This window comes from Poecilia latipinna, unplaced genomic scaffold, assembly GCF_001443285.1.
Source record: "Poecilia latipinna isolate Pla-1442-1.1 unplaced genomic scaffold, P_latipinna-1.0 Scaffold1343, whole genome shotgun sequence".
Classification (NCBI taxonomy): domain Eukaryota; kingdom Metazoa; phylum Chordata; class Actinopteri; order Cyprinodontiformes; family Poeciliidae; genus Poecilia; species Poecilia latipinna.
The window spans coordinates 41336-52847 of NW_015113959.1; the positions used below are offsets into that span (position 1 = coordinate 41336).

At 43.0% G+C, this 11512-nt stretch overlaps 2 protein-coding genes across 3 annotated transcripts in view; one reads left to right on the forward strand and one right to left on the reverse strand.

Moving 5' to 3' along the window:
- The window catches only part of faxdc2 (fatty acid hydroxylase domain containing 2), a 16779-nt gene extending 14807 nt beyond the window's left edge, over positions 1-1972 (forward strand). Inside the window, exons 8-9 of the mRNA XM_015055916.1 lie at positions 291-310; positions 476-1972. Of these exons, the coding sequence (XP_014911402.1) occupies positions 291-310; positions 476-724 (269 nt within the window). The 3' untranslated portion in view covers positions 725-1972. The remainder of the gene's footprint in view (positions 1-290; positions 311-475) is intronic.
- Positions 1973-2275: 303 nt separating this feature from the next.
- The window catches only part of larp1 (La ribonucleoprotein 1, translational regulator), a 58005-nt gene continuing 48768 nt past the window's right edge, over positions 2276-11512 (reverse strand). For both annotated transcript variants that reach the window (XM_015055919.1, XM_015055918.1), the window contains 12 exons: positions 11078-11246; positions 10114-10280; positions 9509-9604; positions 8553-8879; positions 7131-7254; positions 6659-6864; positions 6483-6589; positions 6199-6356; positions 5983-6127; positions 5803-5912; positions 5114-5241; positions 2276-3613 (listed from right to left, as the gene is read on the reverse strand). In XM_015055919.1, coding sequence (XP_014911405.1) covers positions 3392-3613; positions 5114-5241; positions 5803-5912; positions 5983-6127; positions 6199-6356; positions 6483-6589; positions 6659-6864; positions 7131-7254; positions 8553-8879; positions 9509-9604; positions 10114-10280; positions 11078-11246 — 1959 coding nt within the window. In that variant the 3' untranslated portion in view covers positions 2276-3391. The remainder of the gene's footprint in view (positions 3614-5113; positions 5242-5802; positions 5913-5982; positions 6128-6198; positions 6357-6482; positions 6590-6658; positions 6865-7130; positions 7255-8552; positions 8880-9508; positions 9605-10113; positions 10281-11077; positions 11247-11512) is intronic.

The window sequence follows — 11512 nt, forward strand, 5'->3', positions numbered from 1 at the left end:
GGAACCCGACCTTAGGAACCCGACCTTAGGAACCCGACCTTAGGAACCCGACCTTAGGAACCCGACCCCACGAACCCGACCTTAGGAACCCATCCCAATGGTCCCGTCACATTCAGTCATTGCAGAACGCAGAGATGAAACATCAGCATCTTTCTCAGGTTTCAAAACAAACTAATTCAAATACTAAACATCGTTTCATGTTTTTCGCTCCAGAATTTAATCAAAGTCTGTTTTTATGAAGATACTTTAGAAATATTTGCAACATTTTGCAATATTTGTGCTTATGACAGTAATTATGAGGATAAGTGAGGTCAGGCTCAGACAGCAGTAATGTTGCCCCCTGCTGGTGGGAATTAGCATCATTTAATGTTAATTCCCACCAGCAGGGGGCAGCTGCTTGACCATTTCTACAGAAAATCTGGAATAAACTCAATGCGTTAGTGTGAAAAATGCAGAGACCTGTTGACGTTGATAGATTGGTGAGTTCTGGAGGGCCACATTAATGTCTGTAGCGGGCCGTGTTCGGCCCCCGGGCCGGAAGTTGATCTCTGCCTCTCCTGGTTCCAGGTTCAACCAGTGCTTCGGCGTGTTCGGCGTTCTGGACCGGCTGCACGGCACCGACTCCCGTTTCCGGCAGACGAAGCAGTATGAGCGGCACACCTTGCTCACCAGCCTGACCCCGCTCACCCACAGCATCCCCGAAAACCACAAGAAGGGCCAGTGACGACCTCCGACCTCCCCTCTCAGCGGGTCCCGGTCATTGTGGGAGCCTTAACCCTTGACCCCGGCGTTGGCAGCTCCTGCAGCGCTTTGATTTGTTAACATGTTAATTATTTGATAAAGGAAATGTCGACCATCTCCAGCTGCAACCTGGTCATGAATCCAGTTAGTCGGTTCCAGCAGAACTTCGTCTCGTTTTGATTTCAGATCCAGATGTTTTCAGTAAAACATGCAGAATATTTTCATAGGAACATTAAAATGTTTCAGACGTTTTCATTCTTTTGATTCTGAAGAAAAGTGGAGAATTTAAATCTGTAAACGACTGAAATAAGTTTTGTTTAAAATAATGCAAGTAATAAACGCTTTATTTCAATTTCATTGCGACTTTTTGTGTTTTCTGTATTCTGGTTATATTAACACTTAGTTTTTGTTATTTTGCATACTGTACGACTTTATTGTCATAACTGAAGAGGAATCATCTCAGCCTGGCTGCTGCTAGTCGACCAGAATTCAAACCCAAGTTCATCTCTGAAACATGGAAATCCAGAGATTTTATCTGTGAACTTTTTTTTCCCCCAAAAAAATCTAAAGGTAGGTGAAGCAGAGATATGGATTTAGCAGCACTAAGGAAGAGGAAGCCAGAGGGACTTCCTGCTCCGTCAGAAATCACTCTCCTGCGCCGCTTTCAGGGTTTTTTTTGTGCGTTTTCAGTTTTTTTTTTCTTTATTAAAGGATAAAGCATAATTACTACAAATTACAAATAACACTAATAGCGAATCACATCAGCCTACAAAGCAGATATTAGGAATATTAAATGTTATAATACAAGCTCTCATTCAAGTATTTTACATTTTTTGCCACTTTATATATATATTTTTTTGTTCCTTTTATCCTCGTTTTCATATTTTTTTTCCTCATAACAAGCCAAAGGAAATATTAAATGGTTCAGGTAGTTCTTATTCATATGGCTTCATGGAAACTTTTGTCCTTTTCAGTCTCATAAGCAGCCAAGTTTTCCGTCCGGATCTCCAGTCTTTCTGTTCACACCCGACTGAGCGGGCAGCGCCCCCTGGTGTCCAGCGGCGCCCCCTGGTGTCCAGCGGCGCCCCCTGGTGTCCAGCGGCGCCCCCTGGTGTCCAGCGGCAGCTAGCAGCAGATGGATTCTTCCCGCCACATAAACGGGAGGCTCTGAGGAAGAGGATGAGCTGGGAGGAAGAGGAAGGTTTCCCATTTTTACGTCCAACAGAGACTGGGGGAAAAGAAAAAAAAAAAACAGACGGCAGAACGCGACCTTCAGAATGACCTTCATCACCAGAAATCAGCCAATCAGGACAGAGTCTCTGCTTTTTCCAGATTCAACACAAACGGGGAAATTCAGCAGTTTAATCTGGTTAATGTCAAAGGTCACAGCCAAAAACATAAAATTTAAAAATTCAGCTTCTCAGGAAATTTAAATAGTAAAAAAACAAAAAAAAAAAACAAAAAGCCATTCTGATTGCTGTATGCAAGCATGTTAATGGAAAGTCGTGGGGAAGGAAAAAGTGCAGCAGATTAAAAAAATAATTTCTGAGAATTGTGGAGAATTGTCTTTTGATTGGGAAGTAAATTTATATTTATCCTTTGCAGTTTGAGGAGTCGGAGTCTGGACTGTTGATTCAGTAAATGGACACAAAATTCACATAAAAATTAAAAATGTTCTTTTTTAAATAGCTCTAATATAATCTTTAAATTTTCTGAGAGCCACAAAACGTTAAAATGTGTCACTGCATGTAATGAATCTGGACTTTTAGAATCACATTACCGACATAAAGATCATATTCTAATTTATTAATTTGCTCCTTTTGTCAACATTTTATGTTTTCTCTCAAGTTTCTCACAAAAATGTACAAATATCTAATTCATACCTCAACTTTTTTTTTTTTTTAAAGAATTTACCAGACAGAAATTATCTGAAGAGATTTAATAATTAGTCTGTCTTGCTGTTATTTTTTTACCCATTTGGAGGTTTTACCTAAAAATAATCAGATTTGATCACGAAAAGTCGATTTTCCCTTTTGTGTTAAAGTTCCTCTGTTCTAACCAAAGCAGAACAAATTAAACAAAAGAAATTAAACTAAAGAGTTAAAGACACGGAAAATAAAGAATCTGCTGATCATCATCTGTTCACATTTACACGACGACATCATCAGGTCCGGTTCTGGGTCCGGTTCTGGGTCCGGTGGCTTAGCGTTGCTGACTGATGGAAGGAGGAGGAGCCAGAAGGCGGCCATCTTTAAACCTCAGTAACAGAAGGAAGACGGTTCAGACGGATGGGAAACCCGGCAGCACCACCTGGTGGCCGCTGCTGGAACAGGCCACCGTGGTAACTATGGTAACAGCGAGGAGGCGACAGAAAAACCATCAAAATAAGGCAACATTCACAGCCTGACGCCGTGAGTCAGATTCATCTCAGGCTGAGGAACCGGTCCGGTCCGAGGAGACAGAACCTTCCAGACGGAGCGGTGGGGGGGAACTCGTTCTTCAGTGATTTATCCACAAATTTAAACCTCTAGAGAGAAATCAAAATCAACAGTTTTTGTTCTGAAACTGATCAGATGAACGAATGAAGCGCCCCTCCCCTCCGGCGCCAGGCGGACCCGCTCGGCTCGGTCCCTGTAGAACCGCGCCACAGTTACTTCAGTGTTTTGGCGTCCGGTTCTGCAGCGGCTCTCTGGTTCTGGTTGGCGGGTTTGGCAACGTCCTTGGCTGAGGAGCCGGCAGCAGCAGCAACGGGTGTGGGAGGGGCGGCGGCGCTGGCCTGGCTGTGGGGCCGGCTGGAGGGCTGGGAGGGGTGGCGGCGCCGGCCGTCTCCGCTGGACGGGTGTCTCCTGCGTCCGCCGTCGTCCATCGGAGGCTGGAAGAGGACAAAACGCTTCAGGAAGTGAAGAAATGACTCAGGATTCAGGGTTTCTGTCGCCTTCAGCAACTCAAATCTAAGACTTTTAACAACATTTTAAATTAAATTTAAGACCGGTACAAAATAGCAAATGTATATAAAGCTAGCTAGAAAGCAGGATGCTAACTGTAGCCTTTATTACCTGAAGACAAAAAAATAAAAATACTTGTGAGATTAAATAATCCTGACAAAATTTAAGATCTGTGATGAAGATTTCTGACCTACATTTTTTAAATTTAGGAAATTTTTATCAACATGAATTTAAGACTTTTAAATCCACCTGCATCACAACAAATCTACTATATATATATATGTATATATATATATATATATATATATATATATATATATATAAAACTAGTTAGCAAGAAATGCAAAAATGCTAGCTAGCAGGGCTATATCAGCCAGTTGCTATCAGTCACATCAACTGCCTCAAATCAGAACAAGAAAACGATCCTGGAGATATTAGTGCTGCCATCTCAAAATTTAAGACCTGTAATTAATGTATTTAAGGCCAACTTACCTTTTTCTTCTTAATTTAAGGCATTTTAAGGCCTTAATTTACAAACATGAAACACAATATTTAAGATCACTGAATGAAACTTAAGACCCAAATCACAACAGAAATGTATAAAACAGCTCATTACACACATGAAATTGTATATTAGCAGCTTGTTAGCGTTAGCCTACAATGCCTCAACTTACAGGAAAAAAAACAACAAAAAAACAATATACAGGGTGGCCCATGAAAAAGTTTCTTTTTTTACTTTTTCGTACACTTTTCAAAGTGTACGCTAATAACCCGAAAAATTTACAGCAGTTGAAAGAAAATATTCGTAATGCAATTCAGAGCATTGGTGCCCCAGAGTTGCGTTGCATGTATGGCAATAAGGCGCGCCCAAAACTGCATTGACGCACCAGGGGATCATTTCCAGCACTTCCTGTAAAGAGTGAGTGAAGATTTTGGCATTTCAAGTTCTTTCTTTCTTTACGGAAGGCCGGCAGTGACACTATAAGAACGCGGGCTACGTTTTTGAGGGCCACCCTGCAGTATAAAATAGTTCTGCCATGACAAAGTTTAAGACCTGTGATTGATCCTACTTAAGGACAACTTAAAAATGAATTTAAGACATTTTAAGGCCTCAATTTTAAATACATGAATTTAATACTTTTCCAGGATGTACAGACAAGCTGATGGAGGATTATCTGGATTATTCTGATGACTAATTGGATAAATTAACGGTCCTGTTCTGTAGTAGCCACTTATGCTTGCAAAAAGATGAGAAAATGTCGGCAAATTATTAAATTCCTTCTTTTAAGATGAAAATATTTCCTATTTTTCCACATCATTGCTCTTTTTGATCTGGATGATATTAAACTAAATTTCATTTGCTTTAAGGAATTTTCCTAATCGATCACTGGCGCAGAGTCGGCCTTCTTCTTCTGCTGTTTACTCACGTCGATCCTGAAGTCCTCCAGGCGTTTGAACTTGCTCAGACATTCCTGCAGTTTGGGTTCGATCTCCAGGTTCTTGGCTTTGGAGTATTTGAGGAAAGCCCAGAACTTCTCCAGCCCGTACAGCTGACCTGAGACCCGGCAGAGGACAGCATCCAGAACTCGTTAGATAAACTGGAAAGTTCATTTCATGGGATTTAATGCGACACTGAAAATGATACATGTGTTTTTTAATTGTTTACGGAGCTGAACAGTTATTCTAGTAATCGATCAATCTGATTAAAAATTGTCACATTTAGCAGATTTAACAGTTTTTCAATTATTTTTATACAATAAAAAACATTTTATTTTATAAAATAGAATAGATATTATACCTATTCATTTAGTGAATGTTTGTAGCAAAAGATGAACCTAAAAATATTTCTACCTGAGAAAACTTGAACTGAGAATCAGTCCAGTGGAGAAATTATCTGGGATTATTTATTGGATTAACTGCTTAAAAGATTTTTTTTTTTATCAGAATTTGATCCAGGTGAAAATAAATTTGTCATTTGAAGAATTTTTGGTGGAAAATCTTTACAGACAATAAAGAGTTTTTCATTTTAAATGCAAAATGTTTTTATTTCTGCCCCAGTTAATGATTAATCCATAACTAAATCAATCGATTAATCGTGATTAATTCGTTTCCTGACCTGCTTCGTAATCTTTCATGGTTTCCTCCTGGAAGTCCTTGAAGATATCGGGTCTGAACTTCCTCTCCAGGCCGTAGCTGTAGTACCGGAACAGGCACTCCAAACCGTACCTGCAGCACACAGCCAATCAGAACGCACCGCACCGCACCAGCCAATGAGGCGCTGTGGAGCGACCACTACCTGTAGCCCTCCTTGCCGTCCTCCACCACCAGCTGCCTGAACTCCTCGTACATCTTCCTGTTGAAGTGATCCCGCAGGAAGAACGACCAGAACCGGAACAGCGTGTTCATCTCCTGCGATTGGCCGATTCCCAGCCGCTTCCTCTCTGCGATGGGCGAAGAAAACAGTGTTCAGGTCGCCAATCGGCAGGCGGCGGCGGCAGCGAGGGTGGCTTACCGTTCAGGCAGCGCCGGCGGTACTTGTGATAGACGTGTTGCGTGAAGCCGTTCTCCTTCAGCAGCTCGTGTGACGGGTGCTGGAACTTCGGCAGGGACTGCGGCGTGCAGCCGACGGCGCCGAGGGCGGGCGTCCCTTCAGACGGGCTGGCGTTGGAGCTGGAGGGGCGGGGCAACACAAACCACAGAAAGACTCTTTGGTTCGTTTTCCATGAAAACCTAACAGCTTGTTTCCTCTCTGTTAAGCCAGCACTTCCTGCGTACCTGAGCAGGTGTGAGTCTCACCTGACGGAGGCGGTGCGGGAGCGGTGCTCCCTGGAGTCCATCACCCAGCCCACATGGCACTCCAGAGGAGGGTTGGAGCTGTGCCGGGTCTTCCTCTTCCTCGGCGTCTGAAACAGACGAAACCCGTAAGACTCGGATCAAGTTTCCTCGTCAAACTCCGAGTTTCTTCGTCTTGCCTTGGCGTCGACCGGCCGGCTCTCCTTCACCACCGGGTAGAAGCGCGGCGTCATGGCGGCGTCCTTCCTGTGGGGCGTGCGCGGCGTGCGGGGCGTCCGGGCGCTGCGGTAGTTGGGAGACTCGGGCACGGTGGTGGGCAGCGAACGCGCCGTGGAGGACGGATCGGGAACGCCGAACAGTTTGTTTGCCAGAGCGTCTGTGGGGACTGGAAACGGAGAGGAACAGGAAGTGAGGTCACTGGAAAAACGAGTCTGAATTCAATCGTTAATTCTGGGAAATAAAATCCAAATTCTGAAAAAAAAAAAAAGTCTGAATTCCAAGAAGAGAAATCCCAATTCTCAGGAAAAACATTGGAATTCCGACAGAAAAATCGGAAATCAACAAAAAGTCGCAATTTATTGGTCCTAAAATGTTATAAAATACAATATGAAACGAATAAATGACCCCAAATCCAGGCGGCTGTTTTCTTACTCTGCTGGGGGCGGGGCGGCCCCGGCGGCACTTCCTGGTTGGGGTCAACCGGGGGTTCAGGGGTCAGGCAGTCGAACTGTTCACGGCTGATCAGATGAACCTTCTTGAAGTTTTCAACCTCTTGCTGCAAAAATACAACACAAAAAATGAATTTCAGTTGGTTTTAAGCCCAGAGGGCCATAAGGATCATCAGTAAATCACAGCGACCCAAAACACTGGTACCACTGGTACCGGACCCGACCCGGCAGAACGGCCTGCTTCCCGTTTGAACCGGCAGCTGAACACCTCCGGGCCGCACAGGCGGCTTATAAACCTCTGGTCCGTGGGGCGCTGGACGTACGGCGGGAACACGTGGCGGTCAAACAATGGGCCAACAAAGCAGAACAGAACGAAGAGCAGCGCTCCGGGTTTCAGCTAGTGATCCACAGAGTCCTCTGGTCTGCGGCAGAAACGCCTCCAAAAACAGAAAAGAAAAGCTCCGACACACCTTCAAAATAAAAGACCTGACTCTTTCTGCTTTATTTCTCACTGTCTTTTCTAAAAGGGGAATTTCAAACGGCAGGAAATACTAAACCTGGCTTTTATTTCAATCATCCGTTCAGTGAGCGCTAAGGCTGCAGGGAATATTTGATCATAAAAATATAAAAACATATTAGAAAAAGTTTCAATGAGGAAAACGGATCAGTTACCAGGATGTGATGTCACAAACAGACTCAATCATTTCCTGCTACTGATAGTTTGATGCTGATGTCTTTAGATGAATTATGTCTACAAAGCATGAATTATTACTTGTAAAACTTATACCAAAGTATAACTTCACAAGATGCTCAAGATTATTTTGATTTTCATGTGTTCATAAAGTTTATTCACCTGATTTTATTTAGGAAACAAATTCAGGTTTGTCCTGAATGATGACATGAAATATTCTTTGACTTTATTGTTGAGACTTTTTCTGGAAAATAAAATAGAAATAATCATATTCTGACCCGAATTTAGTCCAAATAAACAAGATGGCCGCCCTGGGTGTAACATCACTTGTAACTATGGAAACCCAGAAAAAATCCACATTATCCAAAAATTAAACCTTCAAAAAACAAAAATTTGATTAATCAGTTTAACTGACTAATAGTTTACAGTTTAGTTGTATTTCGTTTCGACTTTTTGTTTTCCAGCTTTTATTAGTTAAATATGGTTTAGTTTAGTTCTGGTTTTTCATATTTTGGTTCATTTTTAGGAGCAGAAAACGTGAAAGTATTGATTATGTAAACATTGATTGGGTAACCTAATTAGAATGAAAATCTGAATGGCTAATAAATGGATTAATAAACATGAGACTGAAGGAACCTCATCTGTAACTTCAGCATGTTTTAGTTCTAGACGTGCAGGACGACGGCGGGCTGCGCTTCCGAGAGCGGAGCTCACCTTGATGGTGGCGTACTCCGGCTCGTACTTGTCGTCCCACAGGTCCTGCTCGTAGTAGAAGAGGCCGTCGTTGATGACCTTGGCCAGCTCGCTGGTCAGCTTGGCGCGTGACGTGTGGTGGCCGGTGCGGTCGCCGCCCGGGTGCTTCCGCAGGTACGGCGGCGTTTGCGTGACGATCAGGATCTTGTTGACGTCGTGGTCGTCCAGCTCGCAGTCCGAGTCCTCGTCCGACCAGTCGGTGAAGGTGTTGCGCCGGCCGTCCATCTGCTCCATCTCCTCGTCGAACATGAAGTCCAGCTCCTCCGGCTCGTCCGGCTCGGCGCCGTCCTGATCCGGAACCAACAGAAAACATCCAAACTGTTCACAACGCGTCCATGTTTCATCACTAACATTTTAATAAGAACAAAGAGACAAAGAGTCACATTTACCTTTAGGAAAAAACCTTTTTTTAGGACAATTTTCACTACATTGTGCTCAAGTAAAAGTAAAAACTACAGTGTAGTAAAAATACTTTTTCAAAAAGTCACTGAAGTAAAGGTAACTAGTTACTATCCAACTCTGCTCTGAATGAAAAAACATTTTAACCAACAATTTACTGACAAACCAGACAGTGAAATGAAGCGTTTATGGTTTTTACAAACCAAAACATTGATGGGAAAAATGTTCAAATCAGTTTTATTTTATGTTTATTAATGCAGATTCATTTCTTGAATGACAGGATCTCATTTTTAAAATTCTCCTACAATAATAATAATAGAAACAATAAAATCATCTGCAGGCGAATCAGTGTAAAAAATAACTGCAGACGTCGAGCAAAGTTTGTCTGGAAATCTGGAAAAATCTTTTTCTTTTTTACAAACTTTTTCAGAAAATGAGAAATCTTTTCTTTCCGATTTCACGCCGTCGCCTCCCAGTTTTCAGCCATTAAAACCAGTTACTAGTTATTAATTTCCCACCTTGGTTCCAGCGGTCAGCGGCGCCGGCGAGGAGCCGGACGGCGGCAGTGGAGATCGCAGCAAATCATCTTTTTCCCTCTGCTGCAGTGAGAGAGCCTGAAACATGGAGGAGACGAGATGAAGGACAAAAACTCACCTGGACTACCTGGATTTATGGAAAATAATGAAAAATAATACATAGGATGATAACTGACTTTACTCTTTAAGAAATAGATAGATGTGTTTAAAGCATGAGTCCTGGAGCTCGTTAAGGAGGAGCTCGTCAAGGAGGAGCTCGTTAAGGAGGAGCCCGTTAAGGAGGAGCTCGTTAAGGAGGAGCTCGTCATGGAGGAGCTCGTCAAGGAGGAGCTCGTCAAGGAGGAGCCCGTTAAGGAGGAGCTCGTCATGGAGGAGCTCGTCAAGGAGGAGCTCGTCAAGGAGGAGCTCGTCAAGGAGGAGCCCGTTAAGGAGGAGCTCGTCAAGGAGGAGCTCGTCAAGGAGGAGCCCGTCATGGAGGAGCTCGTTAAGGAGGAGCTCGTCAAGGAGGAGCTCGTCAAGGAGGAGCCCGTCATGGAGGAGCTCGTTAAGGAGGAGCTCGTCATGGAGGAGCTCGTCATGTCTGGTACCTTGGGTCTGGCGGGCGAAGGTCTGGGTCTCTTCTTCACCTCGATCCAGGACTCGGAGTCGAGGTCGGGCAGGCTGGCTGAGAGGCCTTTGGGCATCGTCTTCAGGTTGGACACGTCTCCGTCAGTTTTGGTCTGCTGGTGCACCGGAGTGGAAGATCTGGACGATCCTGCAGCAGAAACACAGTCAGGTACATTACTGTTTAAATATCACATCATGAACATTTTCATCAAACACTTTAAAAACTAAGAACTCCTGGAATTCAGGTTCCTGCAGGTTTCCGGTTTCCCCAACTCAAACCTTATCCAGCCGGCAATAAATTTATACTTATGGACAAAAAGAGCTAGCTAGCTAACTAGTTAGCTTTATTGTGTCCATAGCTAGCTAGTTAGCATGGGCATATCAGCAGCTAGTTAGCGATAGCCTCAACTGCCTTGAGCCACAGAACAAAAAACCCCCAAAGAAAACCAAACGACATTAAATATATGAGACCATACAAAAAGAAAAGCTAGTTATGTTAGCTGCTAGTTAGCATCTGCGTGCGACTCAAACTTTAGCCTGACAGAAATGAGCCACAGGAAAATAAACTACATAGAATATGAGACTAAATCCTGCAGAGACACAGTTTAAAACATTCAGGCAAAGTTTTTAATGAGTTTAAGACATTTTAAGACCTTTAAGACTTTTATGAATTAATTTAAGACCTATATCTCCAAAGAAATGTAAGAGACAAACTAACACATACCCATGACAGACGCAATAAAGCTAGCTAGTTAGCTAGCAAGGGTATATTAGCAGCTAGTTAGCGCCTGCAGTTAAAGAACATGAATGAATAACCCTGCCAGGACCAAATGTAAGACAGATAAACGTTTTTAAGGCCACCATGAATGAAATTTCAGATCTATATCTCCACAGAAATCTGACCAAAGAGGAAAGAAGATGCTGGATGAATCTTTTTCTGCTGACCTCTGAACTCCTCCGCCATCTGCCTGGGAACAAACTCAGGGCAGTTGATGAGCTGGGAAAAGTCCGTGTGGTTCGGCGCCATCAGGCCCGGAAGAGGCCACCGCCCGGGATCTTCCTTCCGGCGAATTTTCATGTCGATCACCTCCACTTCTTTACTGTCCTTCAGAGCCTTTAGAGAGAACATAAAGATCTGGAAACAGAGTTTCTGCTGCTAATTCAGCTAAAGATGAACAAACATCGATTTGATTAGATTCACACTTTTTATCCCTAAACTAAAATCAGAATCAAAATCATTTATTATTTCACAGAAGCAAAACAAAATTTAAATGTAATATTTTATAGATAAAACAAAAAGCAAGAAATCAGTAGTGGAGTTAAAACAGTGAAAACAAGAAGTAAGATTAATTTAAAGGTTTACAATAAAATTAGTTCACT